The sequence below is a fragment of the Cricetulus griseus genome, chromosome 8 (genome assembly GCF_003668045.3).
Source record: "Cricetulus griseus strain 17A/GY chromosome 8, alternate assembly CriGri-PICRH-1.0, whole genome shotgun sequence".
Taxonomy (NCBI): domain Eukaryota; kingdom Metazoa; phylum Chordata; class Mammalia; order Rodentia; family Cricetidae; genus Cricetulus; species Cricetulus griseus.
This window is the reverse complement of record NC_048601.1, coordinates 85,852,502-85,877,471: the sequence shown is the minus strand read 5'-3', so window position 1 is coordinate 85,877,471 and position 24,970 is coordinate 85,852,502. Positions and strand designations below refer to the sequence as shown.

General features: G+C 51.2%; 1 protein-coding gene across 4 annotated transcripts in view; it reads left to right on the top strand.

The window, feature by feature from the left end:
- The first annotated feature begins 14,613 nt into the window (after positions 1-14,613).
- Positions 14,614-24,970, top strand: part of Adcyap1r1 (ADCYAP receptor type I) — a 39,492-nt gene continuing 29,135 nt past the window's right edge. For all 4 annotated transcript variants that reach the window (XM_035448764.1, XM_035448763.1, XM_035448762.1 and 1 more), the window contains exons 1-2: positions 14,614-14,664; positions 15,958-16,063. In XM_035448764.1, coding sequence (XP_035304655.1) covers positions 14,614-14,664; positions 15,958-16,063 — 157 coding nt within the window. The remainder of the gene's footprint in view (positions 14,665-15,957; positions 16,064-24,970) is intronic.

The following is a 24,970-nucleotide window of genomic DNA, read 5'->3' as shown; positions in this document are numbered from 1 at the left end:
CATCACTCCAAGATATATATATATATTATATATATATATATATATATATATATATTCACAATGGCCTTAAATACTCAATACTGTTATTTAGCTCTGCTTTCCGGGTGAGAAAATAGAGGCACCAAAAGTTAAATAACTTTGGAGGAATGGTAGTTTGAACCTCAAAGGCTGATGCTGAAGACTCTGCCTGGCCAGTGCTGTTTACAGGGTTCATGGTGACAGGGACATGTGAACACAGACTGAGGAAGAGGTGAGACAATGCATGTGGAGATCTGGGGAGAGGGTTCTGGGTAGCTGTGCCTTCAGGAAGTGGGTTGGTGGCTCCTTCCAACAATAAGGATGGTGGAGGGAGCCTGGGGGCTGGAGGGAAGCTTCCCACTGGGGACCTGGTAGAAGCATCAGCCTTAAGAGCTACTGTGACCAGGGTGTGTCTCTGCTCACCCCCAGCCAACATTCCCCTGTGACCTTTTCTTCCAGGCCACTGCAGATGAGGTTCCCCCATTCTGTAGAAGTGTTCTCAAAACACAAAGAAGCAGCTGAAGAGCCAGCCTGGTGGCAGAGATCGTCAGTCAGGCTAATTAGGAATAATTGAAAACACCTCTCCCTCTGTGGCGTCATCCCTGGGTGAAGCAGATCCAGTACTGATTTCCCCAGGAAACTGAACAGAAGTGCAGGGGTGAGGGGAGTAGCTGCACAACCTTTGACTCACCTTGCTCATCTGTCTCCTGATATACAGAAGCAGTGTCAGTGACATCAGGGTTGAACTGAGTGGGCTGGCAGCATCTTTGGACTTGGTATCTTCACCTGCATACACATGACATCATACAGCTTGACCGGCTCCTACCATGACAACACAGAGCCTGTCATATAAGCTCCTCATCAACAGTGCTACATACCTCGCTTCAGCCTTACCACCTGTGGCTTCGGACAGGTTGATGTAGTCATTTTTCTGTCCTGAGCTTTGGACTCCCCACCAAGGTACAATGGAGATGGGTTGACGACTCACTTGCAGTCACCACAGACTAGATGCCAAATACTGTAGGTGCTATCAAATAGGCATAGGCTCCGACTTCAGGGAGGTGTTGTAGTTAGCTGCTGAGCCCCAGTCCAGCCCTCACACTCCAGGATCCAGACGATGGGGACTGCAGTAGGTTGAATTTTAAGTCACTGGTATGAAATATCACAGAAACCCACACTCTCTTGAGTGTGGACAAGGTTTATAAGTACAGAGTGAGTTTGCTTTCCTGATTGGAGCTCTTACAAGGCAGAGAGGAAGGGATCTTTCTGATGTCACCATGTCTGTTCCCCAATGTGTTGCCTTTAAGTTTAGGAACAGGGAATTTACTCAGAAAAAGCCTGAGTCAATCAGATGGGCCTTTGAAAGAGATCAAGGTCAGAGAGGCAGAACAACTCTTAGGGTTACAGTCCCAGGATGGGCCTCTCAGCAGCACATAATGACTTAACCTTGAAAATCTAAGGCCCAGGTTCCACAACCACAAGCAACAGAATTCTGCTAAGACCTCCACATAAGACCCCAGGTTTCCACTTAAGCTCCCAGCCTGGTCTCTTTTTTGATTGCAGCCTTATAGCATCCTGACTAGAATTCTCTGTCCAGTCTCTGAATGCATAGAACTTGGGATGCATGCCAACTAGTTAGGAATATTATCACAAGCCACCAAGTTGGCAATGATGTTTTGCACAACACTAGAAAATCAAAACCATGTAGACACTGCTGTGACTGTTTCCAAGGCCTTGGGTCCTCCTGTTCCTGCCAGCTCAGGTCTAGGGCCCAGGCACCTTATGAATTTCTTGAAGACAGTTCTTCCATCTGCCACAGCAAAGAATTATCTTATCAGCTGCCAAACTGTTCCCAAAGTTGGTCATCAAATAACCTTCTATTTGCCCTACTTTTAATATAATTATCAGCATCATTTGCATGATACCAACTCAGGTCTCTGTCACAGGCCCTACATTATTCTTAACTGCTTTTTCTGGGAACAGCCTCATTCAGTCTGCCTCCTCCCACATAAATTATCTGCAATTTCCATACCTCTGTGCCTGCCTGCCGAGGCCCTTTATTAGAGCCAGGGCTGGTGTGGGGCTGGGGCGTACTATCATTTTTAGAGCAGTCAAGACAGACTCCAGAAAGCTGCAGGAGCAGCAATGGAACCTTGTTTTGACTGTGGTATCTGCAAGAAGGGAGCAGAGACGGTGCATAAATCTATTGTGACAGGACCTAGAGCAGGCCAGGGTCACAGACCGGCCCCTAGCTGAGGGTAGGGTATGTGCAAATGGCCTGTAAATAAGTATGTGGCCTTTCTGCAACTAAAGAGGCTGTGCACCAGCTCCCGGTGTGAGGAAAACAGGAGGGGATGGAGGGATACGAAAAGGATCCTATGGAGAGAGGGGAGATGCTGTGAGAGCAGAAATATTTCATTCTCCATCAGCTATGTGCTCTCGGAACATTTGGCTCCCCTGAGGAACCCGCTGAATCCCAGGGGAAGGTGCTGCAGAAGGTGAATGGGAGATGTCACTCACTCTCTGACAAGAATTGCCTGAGAGTGATGAAGCTATCCCTCTGCAGACAGGCCCCGCTGTCGGCCTGAGATCCCTCAGGAGGGAATATCTCTATCCCAGAGGAGAGGATATATATTCAGAGCCCCAGTCTATGTGTGGCACCAGCCATTGGCTCGTCTGTGACCACACCTCTGGGGATGCATCAGAAGGGGCAGTGAGTATGTATATTTGCCTGTGCACTCATCTGGGCACCACACTGTATTTGCTTATCTGTGTACACAGATCAAAGAGCTGTGGCTCTGCACACAGGTCTCTGGCATTTCCTCAGGGTTTCAAAGAATTATTTCTCTCATCCAGTCTACCCCAACACCCGTACTTTCCAACTTTCTAGACCCATGTGTTCTGATCTTAGAGTTAGGGAGGCACAGGGCTGGTAGCCCTGAGACCTGCTCTACCAGCCACTGGAATGCCTTGTAACTGAAGCATCATTTCTGATGCCAAGCCTTATGAGTGAGGGTTCCAAATCTCTTGCCCCTGGTTCCCACCTGTCCCCAATTCCAAATAGTCCTTGCCTCACTCATCTGTATCCACTGCTGGGCCTTGGTATGGGTGGGAGGCAGAGAGACCTTCAGCCTAGCCTCTGAGGGGTGCCTAGTGCCTCTGAAGATGGCCTTCCATCTCCTTGACTCCAAGCAGCTGCCAAGATATCTCAAGGGATTTCAAGTACACCAAGGCCACAGTCTGCACAGCATGGCTCTAGGCAGAGAACTAACATGCAGTTACTCATTTTTCAGCGTGCCCCAAGGTCTGGGGACCAGTTCCACGAGGTCCCTGTTCTGGTTGTATGAGTAGACCACCTTGGGAGGCTGGGCTTCCACAGGGCTCCAGAGCATTCCAGCTGTATGCTAAAGCACCCTAGGGAGCTTTCAAAAAAACACTCCTACCCAAGCCTCTCCACAGACCAATTATCTAATTATCTGCGGTGGTGAGGCCTGGGCAGAGCTGTTTCTTTCAAAGCTTGTGAAGAGGTTCTGTGAATAAGAACTAAGAAGGGTCCTTTCTCTAGCAGAAAGTAGCAGGGATCCTGAGCAGCGTTGGGTCTACAGAGGGAGAGACACCAGAAATGCCAGCTCTCCACCACAGTTCTGGACACCTGTGTTCTGGAAGGTGCAGCTTATGTCTGAGTGGCGCCAGGGCTGGGCTAGAGTCACGGAAGGAACGGCTGCCCAGGAGAGATGAATGCTGGGTAGGGTGGCCTGGCATCCATCTCCCTCAATCCCTCATCTCAGGAAATTGAATTAAAACCCATATTTTTCAGCTGCTGCCTGCCCAGCTGGCTGGCTGGCTTGTGGAGAGGGATGAAGTAGTGAGCTGCTCAGGGTGGGGAACAGTGGGTGTGGAGGCCCCTCATTCTCCCTCTCTGGGAGGGAAGGCATATCCACCTGAAGAGGGCCCTGGGGGACCATTGCTGTGATGGTTCTTTAGCACAAACCCAAATACTTTCCAGAGCCTGGCAGCTAGGGTGTGGGTGGTGGGCTGTTAAGTATAGAAGGTCAAAGTTAGAACTTGACCTGCAGTTGACATTTTGGGTGAATGAGTGTAGAGATAAGGAGAGATCCTGGCTCTGTTCTTGAGATGACCAGATGCCACTCCACACGGGACTGTATTTGTTAGGAGGACGAGAGACAAATGCCCATGACAGGTACAGAGTAGCATAGGACACAGAAGCTCATCCCGACCTTATAGCATGATGGGAGGGGGTATATCACAAGACACCCCTCTGCTGGGGTATGGGGCTTTGTCTGGTAAGAAAGTCATCTTTGTGCCCTTGGGAAGTGAATCAACCAGGAAAAAGCACCACGACATACCTGGGTGGATGTGTCATGGTTTTCCATCTGCACTCTGCCCTTATCAGCTCTATTTAGGCTGGGTGCAAGTAGAAACAGAGGTCTGACTGCCCAGTCTGTCTGTTGGACATTTTCCTTCAGGCCATAGGCTTCGAGGCAAAGGAAGGACAGGTGTGTAGTGTGTGTGTGTGTGTGTGTGTGTGTGTGTGTGTGTGTGTGTGTGTGTCACTTCCTTCTGCACAGCTGGCTGCCTGGACAGAGGAAGGTGTAGGTCATGGGTACCTTCTCAGACACCACAGTGAGCACCTGGTAACAAAGAACAGAGCAGGGTTCTGCTTCCCAGGCACAGATGTGAAGAACCAAGAACATGAACTAAACCAGGAACTGGATTCACAACTTCAAAGTGGCAGGACTCCTATGGGGGACTCTGACTGTAACCATTTCTGGACTGAGTTGCCTTCCTGTAGGTGATCCCATCTCCCCGTTCCGTGCATCCCCGAGTGCCAATGTCCTGCATTTCATGCTTCACTTCCTATCTGGAGGTTCCCTTCCCTTGTACGTCTCACAGTTTACAGGTTTATTTTCACAGGTGGCATCTCATTTGATTGGTCCTACATCAGGGCTGGAGGCCGAGTGGAGAAGCTGACCCCCAGCTTGGGAAAGCAGACTAGAAAGAGATGCAGTGCATTCCAGAGAGTGGTCTTGTGGACACCTGCTTAGCACCTGGCTGTGCTCTTTCTCTCTATAGAGAAGGCTGGTGTTCTCTACTTCTCTTGCTCTGGAAGGTGGCCTGAAAGGAACACAAGCTAGTGTCAGCTAACAGTGAGCGAGGCAGTGGGGCCGAGGCTTACTGGGCTACAAGGGGGAATCATGGACTTGCTGTCTGTCTATAGGGCACTTCACATAACTTTTTGGGACATTAGGTTGCTCCTTATTCTGAGCCTTATTGTTTTCATTTGTGAAGTGGGGTGTAAAATGGTCAGAACTTATGTGGTAAGGTTCTGTATGGCTCCCAATCCCAAAACTCTGTCTCCCAGACCTTTTCTCTTCTGCTAGGCTGACCTTGACACGAAAGGCTCAAGTCCTTTCTCCTTCCCCCTTCCTCCTTGGGGATTCCTGAAAAGGCACTCTGTTCCCCAGTGGTTGGACCACAGGAAGGGTGGCCCAGAACTTACCCGAATGGGCAATGACAGACCTGTTGGGAGCTGAATGATGGGGATGCAGAGAACTCACAGGATGCTCTGGCTGGGGACAGCTACAACCAACTGGGTGTGGCACGAGAGTTGGCTATGTGACCTTAGCCTGCTGAGTTCTGCTCATTAAGCCTCCACTTACCCAATTGTATCAATAACAATAGTCATTTGTTCAGCCTCATCAGAGACTATAAGAGGCTAGTACAAGCCTACTACTGGCACACAGACTGTCCTTACTCAAAGCTGTTCTCATTACCCCAGAAATAGGAACCATGATTATATAGTGCAGGTGAAGAAGTCGAAGCTCAGAAATGCCCCAAACTGACAGTGCTGGCAAGGCAGTCTCATTCATTTTAAGAGACCTCCTATAAGCACCATCACTCCTATACAAGCTATAGAGGTATTCTCCAGAGTGTCACATTTGAGGACATCCAGATAGGCACTTGCAACCCAACCCTTGCAGACCCAGACTGTGGGCCGAGAAAGGCCCACAGAGGGCCTGGGACTTGCTCAGGTAGCCCGGTTGCCAGAGGAGGCTTGGGACACAGTGAGGAGAGGGAGAGGGCTTTTTCTCTCTTGGATGTTTTGCGGTTGGACAAAAAGGTGGCCAGTCCTGAGGAAGACTCAACTCAGCCCGGAAGCTCTGCGACAGAGCTGGGAAAGGGGGGCTGTTACCTCCGCCTCCGCGCCCTGGGTCTGCCGCAGCTCCTCTGGCTTGTGGGCTGGTGTCAATGCGGTGGTCCTCATCCAGCTCCCTATCTCTGCCCCGGGCCTAACCCCGCCCCCAGGCGCTCATTGGCCTGCACCCCACCCCCAGCCTGCGAGGTCCGGGGGTGGGGGGAGGTGGTGGTCTGTCGCCTCCCTCAGCCCGGGGCCTGGCTGCGCAGCAGAGGCGGCGCCTCTCCCGCAGGACAGAGCGGGCCGCGCGGCGCGGGGCGGGCGAAAGCAGACTAGGGGCTCCTGGCTCCCATCCCCGGCGGTGACTGGCGGTTGCTCTGGACCAGCGTGGTCCCCGTGTGCACATACGCACACGCCGCGGCGCAGGGACACACAGACCCAGCTGCCCGCGGCCACACGCACTCAGAGACCAGGCTCTGCGCGCGCTCCGCGGCTCACACGCTCCAGCCAGAGAAGCTCCAGGCACCGATTCGCCGGCTGCGCGCCCTCCTGCACCTTCGGTCCCGGCGCCCCGCAGCCGGCCCGGCCCTGTGACCAGCAGGTAAGGTCCATCCCGGGCCTGTCCCTCCGCCCCGCAGCGCACGCCCAGCTCCAGACCCTTCTCTGGTGGGGACCCTTGGACCCCTCCTCCAGCCCAGAGGTCTCTGGCAGCCACATGCTACGCCGACCCAGAGCCGGTGAGGGCTAGCGCGGGGCACAGCGCTGGAGCCCAGCCTCTCTCGCTGCCGTGGGCTGCCTAGCTTCGCTCTGCCCCATCTAAATGTCTGGGACCGTGACTTAGGGCTACCATCCCGGTAGACCACTCAGTGGGGATCGGCCTAGCTCTCTCAGCATTTTCTGGTGCCAGAAAAGAACATTAGGAGCAGGCATGACACTGCGGTCAGAGGGACCCCAAGAGATCTATCTGTCTCCAAGGTGGACCAACGCACCCACGCGGGAGACACTGGAGTGTCCTTAGGGGGACTCGTTTCCACAGTCTGTGAGGGTATTTGAGGGGTGGGCAAGCTATGTTCTGGGGATGGAGGTAGGGTACAAACCAGTTTAGTTTGTTCCCCAGTGGAGATAACCTTTGGGATTGTTTAAAAAGGACAGTCCTCTGGTTTTCCCGCTGAGCAGAGAGGTTGAATGAGAGATGCTTGGGCTTTGGTGGTCTAATAAGGAAACGCCCTGCAGGGCCTGTGGGAGAAAATCGCTGCTGGAGTGGGGTTGTTGAAGTGGGTCCACCTGAGACCCCTACTGACTGTTTTAAAGGCCCAGAGTAGCTAGCTACTGGGAGCAGGACTGTATCATCCATCGTCAAGAGCATGGCAGGTTTGGGGGTCAGAGGGATCAGGCACCATTGCATGGAACCAGATCTTTAGGAGCAAGCACGCAGCAAGGGGACTGTGATGGCATTTCACTTGCTGCTAGGGAGGGGAGCATCAATGCTAGAAGGAGCTCAGAGAACCTTCTGGACCATCTTGGCCTGAGCACGAGTCTTGGTAATTCTTCAGGCCATTTCAGGGCTGATGTGTGTGGTTACTTTTGTTTACTCCAGGCTATGTGTCCCACAACCCTTCACTCCCCAAACAAGAAGAGCAACAGGCCTCTGTTGGGATTCTTCTGTGGCAGTTCAGGTGCATTCCCGCGAGGGTATGTGGGAGTTTAGAGCCCATACAGAGCATGTTGAGGGCAGTTTGCCCTGGGACTGCAGTTGGACTGAGGCAGACCATTCTGAAGGTATAGCAGGAGACTGGAGGGTGGCTGTGGGCATGGGAAGAGGACAAGGTATGGTAATTGAGCCTTCTGGGACCCAGGGATAGCAGGTCGTTCTAGGTTTGTTCAGGAGGACCTGGGATGCATTTGGTGTGATGGGCAGGTGAGGCTGGAGGTGCCCCCATTTCCAAATGCGGGCCTAGGACTCCTGCTCCTCCCTGACCTTGGAGAAAACAGGCAAAGGCTCCAGTCTGGGCACAAGCCAAAATCTGAACACACAAATTAAAGACAGTACCTACTGGAGCCAGCCTTGAGCCAGATCTCCTGACCATTCCATCAACAAGTGTGTGTGGTGTGACTACGAGTCAAAGTCAGCTGTGGTTCCTCTTGCTTTCTGCCATCAGGGGTAGTTCATGGGTGGTGGGGCATCTGTCCTGAGATCCCCGAGGGTCTGTCTGTCTCTGTGTAGTGAGGGGCATGTCTGTGGTGAGCCTATCGGAGGACTTTTTCCTGCACTTCCGAGACTGAGCTAGGGTAAAGCCTGCATTCACATCCTGTTTTGTGCATGTTTCAGGCTGGCAGGGGGCTGATTGGTGAAGCACTTTGGAGCCTTGTTTTCTGTTTTGTTTTTTTCACACAGTCACCTCTCTGTCATGCTTCTACTTTTGGACACCCTTTCTTTCTATTTGCATTGAATGGTGGATGCATTCAGTGCATGTTTACAGGTCAGTATACAGATAGGACAGTAGTAGGGCCACAAGGTGGCTTTCTCACAGAGAAAGGGGCCTAGCAGGGATGTATTTCATTGCCCAGGAATGGCACCGAGTATGTGAGGGACCCTGTGCTGCCTGCCTAATGGCAGGGCCCAGGGTGCTCAATACAGGGTGAGACTTTATTTAGGACCAGGAACACCATGCTCACCTGGAAGCCACTCATCTTGGAACTGACCCTGAGGTGACTGAAAGGACCAGAGGATTCATATGAGCAGAGTTGTGATGCTCCAGACAGGGGACATGGGGGCTTTTTACCCCAGAAGGCTTAGAGACCTCAGAAGCTGCCTGCCACTTCTGAATAGAAGGAACTGGGCTTCTATGCCTGAATGGATTGGACTTCATGGTCCAGCTGCCTGGCAACATGGAGGCAGGAAAACCCTTAGCTGGGATGTGTTTGTACTGAGCTCTGGATACCGTCAGAAGCACACAATAATAACCACCCCCATACTGACACACAGAGGAGTGACACACAACTGGGGAGGCATGCAGGCTTCCCATAACACCTGCCTGGGATCTGGGATGAAATAGAGGTAGGCAGCAACAGAAACACAAGATCTGGGAACACTTGGTCACAAAAGCTAACCTTAATGAAGGCCCAGGTGTGTGTGTGTGTGTGTGTGTGTGTGTGTGTGTGTGTGTGTGTGTGTGTGTTATTTGTTCACTGTGTTGCAGGAGCCTAGACCATGGAATGTAGCTTTTTTTTTCTTTTCTGTAAATCTAGTAAATATTTTAGACTCTGTGGCCATCATACTTGGTTGCAGTGACCTTGTCCTGCTGTGTTAAGCTTGGAAGCAACCACAGGGGACATGTGAACAGAAACTAAACCTGACTATGTTTTGGTAAACTTTTTGGAACCCAATATTTTAATTTCATACAATTTGTATTTCATGAAATTTGATTCTTTTAATTTCTTGGCCATTTAAAAATGCACCATTTAGAAATCATACTTGACTCTCTGGCTGTGCAAAAATAGTGAACGAAGGGTCCCTTGCTCCTGGGCTAGATGGTTAGAGGCAAGAAAGTGTCCAAGAGGTTGAAGAAACAGGACATCTGGTCTTGGAGCTCAAGATGCCTGAGCACTAGTTGCTCCCCTTGGTCTCCCAGAGGCATTTGTTTGTAGGTACTGGGAGAGGCTCCCAGTGTGCTCAGGGGACACCCCACCCCCGAAGTATAGCTGGAGGCAGCATGCATTAAATACTTCTGATGTTGTCTGAGCATGCCAAGGAGTCCCTAAGCCCCTTCTCCTGTTCCTCTTATGAAGAAGAAGCCAATTCAAAACCTCACCTTGGATCTCACAGTAAACTTGGCAAGACCTCAACAGCCAAGTCAGGAGGGAGGGGCTCTTTGTTCAGAGCTGGGGACCCTCGGGTAGAGTGAGTGAGTAAGTGGGCTTTCAGGTGGTGGGGTTCCAAGCGTGGAGTGGCATCATTCCTACTAGCTCTCCTTAGATTCTGAGCAGTACCTGGCTCTTCCCACCTTCTCCCTGGCAGATGGGCATGTGGCATACTGGCTGAGCGCACTGGCAGCCACTGTGCACCTTGGACTCTCTTCACTGGGAACCTAAGGCTTGGGTAGCAAGGCCCCCTCCCCCACTCCTCTCTTGCCCTGATGTCCTCCAAGGACCTTTCTTTCCTCAACATCTTCCAGGGATACTTTGCTGTCACATTGCCCCATGCCTCAGAATTCGGCTCACTTTCCTTCCGCTTGGTCCTGATCCTGAAGGACCCTGTGGTTGTTCTGCTCAGTGGCCAGGAAAGTCTCTTCCCTTAGTAGGGGTGTAGCAATCTCTTCCCACTCAGTACTACCCATTTTCTGATGCAGTCCTCCAGTGTTCCTAGCTGCTAGGCTGGCTCCAGCCTCCCCTACTACCTGATGTCCTGCCTTGGAGGTGGCTCTGATGCAGGGCATATGTGGAACCCAAGCCTGTATGAAGAGGGCAGGGATGGGACAGTGTTGTCCTCATGTCCATCCCTTAGGGGCTTCATAGGGCAGAGGAGTTCAGAGTAGGGAAGGATGCAGAGAGACACCAGACTCCAACTCAGGTCCTGGACCAGCTGTGGGAGGAGTTGTAAGTGGCCTGGAGCAGAAACCACACCCCCACTGAGCATGGCAGATGGCCTCTTCTGGGTTTGGTGCAGTGAAGGAAACTGAAGGGTCTACAAATCCCCCCTTCTTCTGACGAGGAAAGTCTCGAGGCCTGTGCGTGAGTCACCAATCCTCCAGTGTGCTGACTGGTGATGCAGCTGCTGTTGTCAGTTCCTGCTCAGCTCACTGCAGAACTGCTGGTGCCCTGGGAGGGCAGGCCTTCTCTGGATAGAGGGGTGGGCATGTTCTGGGGTCTCCCAGACCCTCCAAAGCTCATTCCACATCCCATTCCTGTCAGGCATATCTCTAGGCTCCACACCATGTAACCTTGGGAAACACCTTCCGGCTCTGGTCTCAGCTTGGCCATGGCTTTTCAAGTTGATCTCAGGCAGGACTGAAATATCCTGTTTACAGCTGCTCTTTCAGAAGAGGGAAACAGGTACAGGTAGGCCTACATCTGTACAGGCCAGAGGCAACCGGTAGTAGAGGCTCTGCACACCTCTGAGGTGGGTGAGAAGTCACCGGGGGTGAAACAGGCTCCTTTACAAGTGATAAAGTGTCAGAAGTCAAGGAACACATACATTTTGGAACTACTTTCTAGCACTATGAGGTACTTCCTGTGTGACCTTGGAGAAGCTGTATAGTCCCTCTGTGCCCCTGTCACCTCCCCTATAGAACGAGGACAGTGCCAGGAGCTTCTTCATACGTATCAGTCAGGTTACAGGAGTTGACGGGTATTCAAGTTGGAAGAGTGCCCAGCACACACTGAGTACTTAGTAAGTACTGACCATTAGGAGATAAAGAGCAGCCAGCCTGCTGGTCCTCGTAGATGTGATACAGGGTGGAGGTGACAGCACAGTGGCACAAGAATCATGAACACAGAGTGGGAGACACCTCACAGATGCCAGGCTGTGGCACATCCTTGAAGTGCTGCCTTGGGGACAGGCATGGCTGTCATTCCCACTTTGCAGACAACATGTAGAGGCTAAGCAGGAAGCTTAAGGGTCAAGGCTCAAACCTCCAGGGAAAACATCCCACTTCTCTTCCACTAAGAGCCTGGAGGCAGACCTTCCCTGTTCTCAGAGCCACCTGCCTAATACAGTGCAGGGTGGGGCATGCAGTGTGGCCAAGTCAAAGGGCCTGATGTCTCTTCTCAGGGTAGCCTGTCTCATTCCATGACAGGGACCCTGGCATCTCCAAGGAGTTTTGAGGCAGAGGCAGACTGGGTAGAGAGAAGCAGCAGGCTGATGTGCCAGACCCAGGGGACACATATTGGAAGGCTGCCTGTGGAGGCCTGTGTCTGGGCCCCACAGAGCATTGTGGCATGCATGCGCTAGGTGCCACTGAGAAAGAGTCGGGGCAGGACAGAAGCACCTGGAAGAGCAGAGAGCCATGCTACGTGAGGTCTGCAGAGTCGGGAGGAGAAGCCAGGACCTGGGCTATCTGTGGTAGGGGTCAGGTGGAGCAGCAGTGGTAACCCAGGACCTAGCTCAATGCTTAGTGGTTGCCCCACCTGAGGTACTCACCTGTGTGCACTCATGGCTCCTGTTTCGACATTCTGTGCATCTCCCTGGGTTTGTCTAGGAGACTGTACACAGAGCCAAGGATCCCTGTCCATATCTGCAGGAGGGCGATGTGTCCGTGAGCCAGGAGTCTCCTCATAGTACTTTCTTCTGTACATGGTTCTAGGTCTCTATAAAGGGACAGATGGCCATAATTATGCTTTCAAATGGAAGCCTTGTGGAATAAAGTGGTTTAGTATCTGTGGACATGACGTATTTTGTTTCAGAGAGGGGAGTAGAGAGACAAGGAAAAGGAGATGATAGAATACCAACACCGCCCCCTCCCCAGCTCTCTGCCATCATGTTCCCGCCACCAGAGAGGACCTTAGAGTTGCAGCTCTCTTTGTCCCAGTGTGCATCCCAAGGTTCTCACAAGGGTTAATGCAGGACCACTATAAGCCCATCTCCACAACTCAACTGGAGGGCCAGACTGGCAGGTGACCCCAGGCTGCACGAGGCTGAGAGGGTCTGGGATGGCTAGGAGGTAGGTGTGTCTGGGGACAGCCTGCTCCTAAAGGGTTTCCCTGGGGACCACAGCTCCTGTTTTGGAGTCTTCATCTTAAGGTTACTCAAGGTGAAAGACAGCTAGCCCTGAGTGCAGAGGACATCCTGTTCTTCCTGGTTTTTCTGTCCTAAACTAGCTGGGAAAGATGGCTTCTCACTCCTGCTGAGGTCTCCAGAACTAGATATCCCTCTATCCTAACCAAGTCTGAAGTTATTTCTGCAGGCAGAGTCTGGGTCTTCAGACTGGTAGAGGTGATTGCAGCCTTTGGAGGAACCACCAATGCTACAACCAAGGCTGCCTGTAGCCACCAGGAGTGTATGGGGCTGGGAGGGATAGGAACTCAAGCCTGTGTGCCTGATCTTTATCTGTTCACAGCCTTCTCCCAGTCCACCCTGCCCTCCTTACCCCCTCCCTATCTGAGGCCTCCTCAGCACCTCTGGGTGAGCCATAGACTGGGGAGGGGCATCCTTCTCTCTTCATTTTCCTGTCGCTGGTCTTTATTCATTTGGGTATTTGTTTATTGCCTGATGGAGATTAAAAAAAAGGTTGAAAGAGAGTATTAAGATCAAGCACTAGGGGCACAGAGGCATGAGTAACAAAAGCTGGACACACAGGACATGTGGGCACAGGGGTGGGGGGGGCAGGGTTGTTTCCGCTCCGTACAGCAAGCGCTTCTGTGTTAGCAGTGCTCTGATAGGGCTACTTAATAATCCTTCCCACAGCAATGTAGTAATAACCACCATCACTCTGAAGGGATGACGGCGCTCTGCTTAGCAGGGCCAGTGTGATGCTGCTGCAGTGAGTTGTCGCATATATGTTGTTTTCTATCCAAGGGCAAACCTTCCCCAGTGTAGAGCTCCTGAATGGCAAGACATTTGTATCAGTGGTCAGTTTTAGAAGCAGAACAGGCCCTGTCTAGGTGTGAACTTGCTTCCCCCAGTTTCCCCAGCTGTCTGTTTTCTGCTCCCTCCTGGGGCCCTGTCCTAAGGTGTGAGTACACCTTTAGTAGTCACTGAGGACAAAGTGTGCTGAGACAGGGTGAAAGGGAAATGTCCTTGTCCCCACTATGCAGTGGGAGCAAAGAGGCCCTTTCAGAGTGAACAGCTGATATAGAAGTTCATTTTCCCATACCAGAGCTGTTTGGAGTTAGCTAGGCCACCCAGGCTGGAGAGGTGTCTTGCTGCCACAGACTGCACAGTGATCCTGGCTTCTACTCCAGTGTCATTCGCCAGCAGAATGGATTTATTCCATCTCCTCTTGAAGATGTGGGCCCTGCATTTACAAGGGAAAGGGAAGGAGCTGGGAGCATGTGTGCCCTGCACAAGAGGCTCACGCTGGTGCCTGAGAACAAGGGAGCTTGGTAAATGTCACTGCTAGGTGGGCCTGCATATGCCAGCCAAAATGCTGTTCCTGTGTGGAAGCAGACAATGTTGAGACGTGGAGACAGCTGGTCTACTGCAGAGGAATAAGCTGCCTTAGAGTGTTCCAGTAGCCTGGTGGCTGAGCTGGCATGTAACCACATGCAGTGGCCTACTGCGGGCCCAGTGCAGATGGTGCTCAACTCATGTCAGTAGGACAGAAGGGTGAAAAAAGAAGTTTGGGCCCCCAGGGTTAACCAGGCCTGGAAGCCAGGACTGGGAACCCACTGCAGTTGACACGGTGTTTTGTCTTTCCTTCCCTTCAGCCTGTGGACAGCGGCTCTGGCTCTGATTCTCCACTGCTGGGAGCAACAGCCAGAGATAGAGGCTGGGAAGCACCATGGCCAGAGTCCTGCAGGGCTCCCTGACGGCTCTCCTCCTGCTGCCTGTGGTAAGGGCCTAGAGTCTCCCTGCACAAATGTACTGAGTCTCCACCTGGAGAACCAGTTGTTTCTGTGTACTCTCAGCCAAGCTGTCCCTTCCACTGGCACGTCTGTCAAATTCTGCCAACACTCACCGCCTCCTCCCCCGCCACACACTGCACCACTCACGGTTCTGTAGTGTGAATTAGATAAATGATTTTCCTCAACTGGTGCCGATTGGACTGAAATTTGTTACAGAATTTACAAATCTATTAAGATGGTGACATGTGCCATCACATTTAGAGTTGCATAGTATCTGGATAACTCAACTGTGTGCAGGGTCTCTGGTTAGGGCCACGGAATGGTCTTCTGGTCCCCATCTCATGAGACCTTCTGACATCTAAACTCAGGGGCTTGCCCTCTGCTCAGATCTCTCTTAAGCAAGGATGAAGATCAGGAGAGGAGGAGAGTTCCATTTGGGTCAGGACTAGACTGTCCTTCGAGCGCCTGGTACCCAGCCTTCTGATCTGTATCTACCTATGTGACAGGACAGGAACATCGTGTCTCTGTGAGCAGCCGGGGTTCGACCTGTCTTGGGACATGGCCCTTGGCAGCTCAGATCTTTGCCAAGGGAACCATTTCTGACCTGGGGATTGATGGAAATAAACTTAGTCATCTATCATGATAGCAGGGTGTGGCTGTAAAGTCCCTGGATCCTGCTGTGGAGCCTGAGCTGGGCTTTGTACCATACCATCTCTGAGCCTGTCTCTCTTCCTCTGAAAGAGAGTGGAAAGGCCTCTGAATCCTACCATTACCCCTTCGTCTGCTGTGGAAGGACACTCGCTCTGGTAGCCCTCAGTTTACCATTTCTCACCTCCCATTAAAGTGCAGCAAGAGCCAACACACCAGATTCCAACTCTGTTAACGCCACCCATGTGTCTTGGAACAAGTTAACCAACATCTCTACTTGGTTACACATCTGCCACAGGAAGTGATGAAAATAAGACTAGTCCCTCCTTTGCAACGTCGATGGGCTTCTAGCATGCATGCACACACAGACGTTCCGCGGCTAGAGGGCAGCACATGCAATTGCTAATGTCACCATAGTGTGGTGGAGACTGAGGCTCAGGAGCCTGTGGGACCCACTCATTGAGTTAGGGTCTGGGGAGAGTCCTCATGGCATCTGTAACAAAGCAGATGTTGTTGCCCCTGCTGATCTGAGGTCTGTCATCCTCCTCCTTACCATTTTACTTCTAAGTCAAAGCAAGGGGCTTTCAATGGAGCTCCTTGCTCTCTCATTGTCTGTTTTATATGTCCTACAGGCTATTGCTATGCACTCTGACTGCATCTTCAAGAAGGAGCAAGCCATGTGCCTGGAGAAGATCCAGAGGGCCAATGATATGATGGGCCTAAACGAGTCTTCCCCAGGTGAGTAGGGTGGCAGATGGTCCTGGTGTCCTTAGCACATGCAAGCTAGCTTTGCAGAAGTGGCGGGAGGGTGTGAGAAACTCTGGAGCCTGCAGAATGCCCTCTGAAGGCATGGTGTTTGACATCTGCTCTGCTCAGTGACACTGGGATGTCTCTCCTTGTGCCAGGCCAGGCTGGGATGTTCTGGGTGGCTTAAAGTAGCCACTGTTTTCTCTTGGGCTTGGTCTGGATAGCAGCTGTCAACAAGCTTGTTCATAGGCCACCTGGGACCAGTGGCAGCAGGAATGCAGCTGTTACGACGGCTGGGCTATAGAATATGTGGCCAACGGAAACAAGGGTATAGTATCAGTTCCTATCTGCTGGGTCCAGCAGAAGCCAAGGTTGAAAGCAGAAGCCAACCCCAGGGCTTTGGTTAATGTGGAGTTCCTATATCCTGTATCCTGTGCTGGATGTGGCCACATACATTTTTAGCCCGTTCCCTCAGATAATCCCAAGGATTACAGAAAGTGCCTCCTAACAGTTCATGTTAGCCTCTTGTCCTGAGGGAGGGGCGCAGCTCCCCCTGCAGCTCTAGGGGAGGTTGGGTGGGCATCTTGGAGACGCTGTCCTTTTCTCCTGCTCCTGTCCTGCAGAGCAGGCTGCTTATGCCTGGGGGTGGGGCTCCACTCCACCCTGAGGGGTGCGCCTTTCCCTCTGGACTCACCCAGCCCTTCAGAGAACAATCTGCTTGAACACATGATTAATCCGCAGCCCAGGAAACAGAATTTCCACTGGGCCAGCCTTACACCAGCAGCTTCATCACAAAGACTGACCAGGGTGAGGTGCTCTCAGCATGGCATGGCTGCTTCCCTGCCAGACCAGAAAGTGGACTCTAGCCCACACCAACTAGAGAAACTGAGGAAGCAGGCAGACGGGTACACAGTGGGAGGAAACCCAAAGACTATGTGAAGGATCTCTGATCAAAGTGGCTCCTTTGTCTTTGTGTGGGTGGCAGAGTGGGTCCTGAAGGCAGTAGCTACCCAGTGCTTGTCTACCATGTGGGTAGACCCCATGCAGCCTGCCCTCTGACCTGGAGCCATTGATCCCAAATGGCCACCCTCAGGAGGGAAGGAAGAGAGGTAAAGGCATACTATATGAGGCTGTGTACAGTTTAATTACACTCCTCAGTTGTACACCCAGTGGAAGGATTTGACGAGACAGGCTTGCTCCCACCCAGGGTGTCCTTGTCTGAAGGCTGAAGCAGAAGATGTCAGGTGTGACTGGAGCACTCATATAAAGAGGGGAGGGTGGGGATGGGAGGGGCTTTAGAGAAGAAGAGGCAAGAGCCAGCAGGAACGGGAAGGGCTTGGGTAGCTTGGAATACCCACCCACCAGGGGTCTTTTTAGGAGAACATCCACAAGCCACAGTCCAGAATAAATGAGAATCGGCTTGACATAGTTACATGACATTCGATAGCTCCCAGGAGGTTCTGGTGAGACGCTAGAGCTATGAAAACCAGGGGGAGGGAGTGGGCATCAACAGCGGGTGAGCCAGGACCAGTGGGAGAACACAGAAGGCTGGGATGTTTGTAATCACTCCTACTTCATAGATGAAGAAACAGGTGCAAGGGAACTCTGCACCTTGCTTAGGGACACAGTTCATTGCAAGTGGGACCTGGGTTTGAGCAGGCTCTGTCCTTAGTCAATGCTGCAGGACAGCATACTCTGAGGTCTGGCCTGATTTCCATATCACTTTTGAAGATGTGGAACAGCTCTGTTTTCTTGGGTATAACGGAGGGGCGATTACTACCTAGCAGCTGTCATCTGCAGGAAGCAGGAAGGCTTGAGGACCTCAGAGTCACTGCATCATGGTGTGGGAAGCTATAGGCTTCCCACCTTCTGCTAGGTTAGGTTCTTCTGATGAGGTAGACACCATTTGGAACTCTCTGGAAAGGGTTTCTGAAAGAAAGGGGCATGTAGTCTGACTTTCTTGGACCGTCAGCCCCCAAATGGAGACATGGAGACATTATTAATTATAAAAACTTGGCCTTTAGCTTAGGCTTGTTCCCAACTAACTCTTATAACTAAAATTAACATATTTCTACTAATCTATGTTCTGCCACAGGGTTCTTTACCTCTCCTCCATTCTGTATGTCCAGTTCCCTCAGGGTCTCACTGGCTTCTCTGGAGCATTTAGATTCATCTCCAGTTCTTCTCCCCCCACTACCCCCATCCCCAGAAGTCCTTCCTAATCTCTCCTGCCTAGCTATTGGTCATTCGGCTCTTTATTAAACCAATCAAAAGGCGCCTTTCACATAGTGTGATCAAATATCCCACAACAGGGGAGAGCTGAGAACCAGCCCAGGCTTCAGGGAGCTGAGGAGATGGGGTGGGGGTGGGAGGTGGGGGGTGTGGGAGTAGGGGGGTGTGGGGAAGGGAGGGAGAGCAAGCAAGCCTAGGTAGGGGTGGCTTAATACAGGTGAGAACTGTGAGCCTGCACTTACAGAGTAGGTGCTAGCAGCTCAGGTTTGGGTCTTCAGTGCTCATGTCTGCACAGCTTGTCAACCTAAGTCAGCTGTGGTGCTTTCTTCCCTTGAAGATGAGGTCGCCCACTCAGAGAGCCACTTTCTTGCTTCCTTCCCGTTATCTAGAAGCTCATGCCAGGGTGGTAACAGCCAGCGGGTACTTTTTTTTTATTTCGAGACAGGGTTTCTCTGTGGCTTTGGAGGCTGTCCTGGAACTAGCTCTTGTAGACCAGGCTGGTCTCGAACTCACAGAGATCCACCTGCCTCTGCCTCCTGAGTGCTGGGATTAAAGGTGTGTGCCACCAATGCCCGGTGCCACTGGGTACTATTAGATAGGTCCAGAGATCTGAGCTCCCCCACTCCATGACACTGAAGTTGAAGAGTGAAAAGTCTCCCTGATTCCAGATTTCTTCTTTGCTGGACATACGAAGAGTTGTGGAGAAGGAGAAGACGACTTTGGGTCTGTGTTCAAGAGGGCCTGCCCTGCTCAGAGTAGAGCCCCACAAAGGCAAAAGGTGTTTGCGTAAGTGCTGCAGTGGTAGAAGGGCCCACTAAGGAAGGGCAAGAGCAGAGGAAGGCGGCCCCTTGGGAAGGCTGGGCTGAGTGAAGCATCCATCAATCTGTGCTCTAAGGGTCCTGTTACAATCTGCTGCAAACAAGCATCTGAATAGGCAGTTTCCAGGCATCATGCCAGGGTTCAGGGGCCAGGACAGCTAACCCCTGTTGTCAGCCCCCAAGGGAAGGCCTTCATGTTTTCTGAGCTTTGTATGAGCCTCATGCCTGCCTCTAGGGGTGCCTTCATCTGGGCCTTCAAATTAAACAACCTTGTGCCCCTAGAGCAGGGGCCATCTCACTGTACTTGGCAGTGGCCGCTGAAGTCCCTAGGAACAATGTAAGATAACCATGAACAGTCCTTTCCTACCTTCAGCCAAGGTCAGCAGCATCTGGACCCAGGCTCCAAGGAGGTGTGTTCTCAGAGCCAGCCTTTAGCTGATGGCAGAGTGTGTCCAAGTTTGACAACTCTAGAGAACCATTTCCACCACTGTGTCCATGTGAGTCAGGCATGAGGGAAAAGGCCACAGAGCAGGTGAATCAGCCTAAGATCGCATTATCCCTGGGAGTGGCGTGGGATGAAGAGCTGGGTTGTGTTGTTAGCCTTGCTTGGGGAGAGTAGGGATTGGTCAGCTGTGGTCTCCTTCTACCTCTCCAACCATGTTGTCCCTGAGCACTTATCTGCACAGACACTGCCAGAAAGTAATGGTGACCCCGAGACAGGCCTGAAAAATGAAGAAGAAAGCCTGCCAGTTTGCTTCAGCTCCCGGGAGTGTGAGCTCGGGGCTGCTTTTATACACATGTATACCCATGCATTCACTTGCTTCTCAATGCCATGGCCACCCCAGGGTGGTGTGGCTGGGTAGCCTCTTAAATCACCACACAGTTCAGGAATGCAGACCTTGGTGAGCTGGTCAGCCACGGCACATGGCCACTTTGTGCAGTCAAGAGACTGTAAATAGGGGACTTATGAGAATATGTAGCGTGTCACAATGCTTCGCAGTAAAACTGAAAAGTTAAGTACACAGTGAAATAACGATAGAAGTATAATTTATTGGATTCATGGGCCAAGAATTTAGTCAGTTATTCTGCACCATACATAATGTGTGTGTGCTGTGCTGTGTCACATGACTGGCAATGAGGTGTGTGTTCCCACCAGCATCACCGCAAACACTCGAGTGATTTTAACATGGTGATGGCATCACTGGTGGCAGGGATTTCTCAGCTCTAGTATAAGGTTAGGAGACAGCCATGGCATATCTAGAAAGTTGGGACTGTTGCAATGAAAGCCTGGTTTGTTGGAGGCAGGGGCCATGTGTGGTACTGTGTGGTTGGGGATAACTGTCTTGGCCAGGCACCTGTATTCCCTCATCTTCTTGATCTTCAAGCATTGGAAACACCACCCCTCTATTTTGAGCGTGTGTTAAAGGGGTTTCTTGGGAAGAGGATCTGGGATGGAGGTATGTTTCACCGTGTTGTTTCTCATTCCAAATCCCTGGATCCTGCATGGGACTTGAGCCAACTCTGAGTCTGGCTCTGCCGTATAACATATGAAACGGCTACAGCCAGAGGTGCTGTCACTGGCAAGTCACGCGGGGAGTCTCAGCCAGCTCTGGGTGGGTGCCCAGAACTCCTGACTGGGGAGTTCCCTTTCTGCTGCACTGTAGCAGTGCCCTTGGAGGAGGCAGAGGATGGGGAGGGGGCCTGCTCTGCACAGGGAACCGGGGCTGGTATATGCACAACAGGCCATGTAGCTCTGTTCTTTGAACCCTCTACCTGGATCAGGGTTTGTTTGTTTAGGTTGTGGTCAGCAGCACATTCTCTTTTGTAGGACTTTGAGCTGTGAGCACTGGGAACCTTACCGTGTCTGGGAAGAGCTGGTCTGGCTAGTCTTCAGTGAATGCCACATGCTGAAAGAGATAGGCAAGGCCAGCAGCACCGTGGCAGGTCAGGAGAGGGCCCTTCATGTTGCCTTTCTGGACTTGTCCTAGGTAGAGTTCAGGTGCCTAGACCAGCCAGCCCCAGCCCCACATCCAAACCTGTTGGCCTTCCAGAAGCTCCAACACTAACCAGCCCCAAGCAGGAGGAAGTAGGTGTCTATAGAACCCCTTGCTCTGAGGAACTTGCCTTATGTAGGCTTCATAAGAACCTGATTGAGGGCTTGCGCAGACCCATATTCTCCAGAAGATGGCCCCTTTGGAACTCAAACATATATCAGACTCTCCTGAGGGCTTGCTAAGAACAGATTGCTAGGTGGTCCCAGGGTATTTCGTACCTAAGTCTGGCTGGGGCCTGAGCATCTGTGTTCTAGGAGGCTGCCAGGTGTGTTGCTGGCTCCGGGTCACATTTGGAGATTTGCTGCCTTCAGCTCTGCCCTTTCCCCTTAGCACTGAAATGGGAGAGGGAGGGGTCCTCGTTTGATGAAACAAGAAACCTTGGCTGTCAAGTGATTTTTCAGGAAACTGAATTGTTCTTCACCCTCAAATTGCATGCTTAAATGGAGGGCTTTCTTTAAGAATACCTGAACATCCCTGGGTGGATCTTGAAAGGAAGGGAGGGCTGGGGCTTTTTCTGTCACTCTGGTGTCCCTGGACTCATGAGTTTTGAACTCTACGTGGAACTGGACAGAATCATCACCATGACAACCTCTGATTAGCTCCTCATTCTGTTCCCTTCAAAGACTAATGGCTCATGCACTCTCTGTCTCAGCTCCACGCCTAAGTAGATTCTGTCTCCTCCGCTGTCACAGGACTCACTGCTGCTTGGTATGGAGTGTCATGTCGGAGGGAAGGTGGGGACATCTCTCAGAGTGCGCAGACTTTCCTGCCTTCAGTCCTCCATAGGGCTTGTGTGTGTTCAGCTGGGAGGGCTGGAGTGGGGGCTGGTGCCAACCTAAGGAGTAGAGAAGAGGTCACCAGGGGGATTGGGTGGGGAGTCACCAAGTGAAGCAAGCTGTAAGGGGTTCAAGGCCTGCCCTAAAGGGGGAGCTTGAGCACCTTCTCTGAAACCCACGTTCCTGGCTGCTGTCTCACTGTCCTGTCCTACTTTTCCTTTGCAGCCTTCTTAGCCAGCTCCACTTCTAAGCCTTGGCATTCTGGGGTGTTCTTCTGTGAACTCAGTTTCTCACTGGATAATCATCCAGCTACCCTGGCCACGTTGCCCATTCTCATCTGGTTTAATTTTGGCTCTTACTTCTATCTCAAATCCAGCATACACCAAACATGATTTTCAACTTGTCTAATTCTCTGACCATTTGATTCCTAACTAGTCCATATATTATGACAGTCTATCCATCCATCTGCCGCTCCACCTACCACTTACCCACCCACGGCCCACCTATCCATCCACCTATCTATACACTCAAACATCCATTCATTCGTCCATTTGTCTATCCGTCTTCCCACCCATTTATATCATCATCCATCCATAAAGACACCGAAGCCAGAAACCAGGATGACAATGACATCAGTGATACTTTCTTACCTCTCTGGTACATGAGTCATCATCGCATAGACTATGCTGCAGTTATAAGTCAACCTTAAACAATGGCTTTCTTTTTCTTATACAAGTCACCAGTCAGTACAGTTAGCTATAGTGGGAAGATAGAATTTAGTGTTGCCTGGTCATTAAGAGACCCAAGCTCCTTCTCTGTTGGAACACTGATACCGTTTGTATGATGTAACAGGTTTTCTTTTGGGCCACAAACAGCTTCCAAATCATGACACAGAGACTTAATACTCAGCCTTATCTTATATTTGTCCCAATAGCTCTTATAACTTAAATTAACCTGTTTCTCTTCATCTACCTTTTGCCTCAGGGCTTTTTACCTTTTTTTCATTCTGCATGTCCTACTACGCATCTGTTTGGCTCCTTGTTCTTTTCTCTCTCTCCCTCTCAAACCAGATTCCTTCTCCTTTTTATTCTGTCTGCCCACCAGGACCCCATCCCTCTATTGCCTGGCTATTAGCCATTCAGCTTTTTATTAGAGCAATCAGGTGCCTTAGGCAGGCAAAGCAATACATCTTTCCATCATTAAACAAATGCAGCCTAAACAAATGTAATGCAGCTTTGACTAGTTAAACAAACATTACACAACAGTATGTGGTCTCAAGGGTATGGCTAAGAAGAAAGAGAGAGAATGGTAGTAGAGGCCCTGAGGGTAGCTTTGGAGACTGGTTCACCTCTTCTACCTCCTAAGGGCTTAGAGTTCAGGGTAGTAGTCACATGATACTGGAGAGCACTAGTCATCTATGCCATACTCCAGCCCTGTCTGCCACAATCCCTGTAGTTCCTGTCTTTAAACGGTCCTACACAGTCCTGTCCCTCTTTACTGCTATTACTCTGAATCAAACCCCTTCATGGTTCTTGGGATACCACCATATCCTGGCATGGCTTTCTGCTCCATTCTTGCCATTGTGCACCTCTCTGAATCACCTGGACTTTATCTTAAAAGTTCTCTATGGAAGGCACAGAAAGATCCCCTGCTACCATCTAGAGAGCAATTCTTACCTCTCAGCTCCCCAAACCTGCAAATGTGCGACCTTACCTGACAGGGGGACTTTGCACATAATCTGATGATATAGGGAGAGCACCTTGGGTTACCTGGATGAATGCAGAGTGATCATCAGAGCCCTTAAAAACAAGGAGAGATGGGAGAGTTGAGGAAGCTTAAGATGCCAAGCTCCTAATTTTGGAGCTTGGGGGAAGGACCGCAAAGCCGAAGAACACTGGTGACCACTTGAACTTGGGATCTTTGAAAGGCTCATCCCCTCAAACCTCTAGCAGTCTTGCTGATGCCCAGTTTTAGCCGGGTGAGACTCATTTCAGGCCTCTTTCCTCCAGGACGGTATGATAGCAACTTGTGCCACCCAAAGATGCTAAATTCCCTTATATAACCCTCCAGCCCCAATAGGAAACTAGCATAACACTCACTCAGCATAGTACTCCAAACCATTGTAAGTTCAGTGAGGCCCAGACTGGCTGCTTTTGATTCATCTGTACTTCCGAATTCATTGTGTCTTCACTTAATCTCTTTTGAATTAATGAGCAAATGAGAAGGAGAAGTAGAAAGGGAGAGAGGAAAGGATAAAAGAAGGGGGGTGTAAGAGCACAGGCATTGTGAAGGCTTCAGTTGCCACCAAAATTAACTTGCTGAGCTGTGGAAACTGCATGTGTTGTTCTGTGTGTATGGCAGGGACATAGTTTCTGTCCTAGCCAGAAAACCTAAAGGCCCTGTTGGGAGCCCACCTCCTGTCCTGTCTAAAGGTGGTCAGTTTTTATAGGTGTGTGCCTCCCACACACCCATAGGTCCTGAGGTCCTGGAGATCTTGTTTTGCATTTTCTTGCTGTCCTGGCCTCATGAGAAGACAAAACTAGGGACAGAATTTAGGACTGGGAGAGTTTCCAGGCTTGTGACAGGTAGGTCCTTGGGAATCCTGGGGAAGGTACTCGGTAGATACATCAGAAAGTAGTCCTGGTGGCTCTTGTCATCTCTGAGGCAGCAGACAGTCCCTGAAATCTCTGCTCCAGATCCTAGCTCTGGCCACTCTTAGTTGGGGGTACCGATAGCCACCTGGCCCTGGCTGTGACACTGGTCTGTTAGTCACAGCAGAGGAGACCACATGTAAATCTGGGCTCTTCTAGGCAGATGCAGAAGGGAGTCCCTCCCTGCCCTTCCTACAGCTTTGTCCTCTTGTGAGCTTCATGTACACCTGACACAGGGAAGTCAATGAAAAAACTCTAAGAGCATGTATCACTTATCCTGCCTCCCCCTCTGATCCCCGACTCAGGATACTGGCTGCTGCCACTCCTTGCCCCTCAGCTCTCATATCTTTGCCCTCTGTGTGGCTCC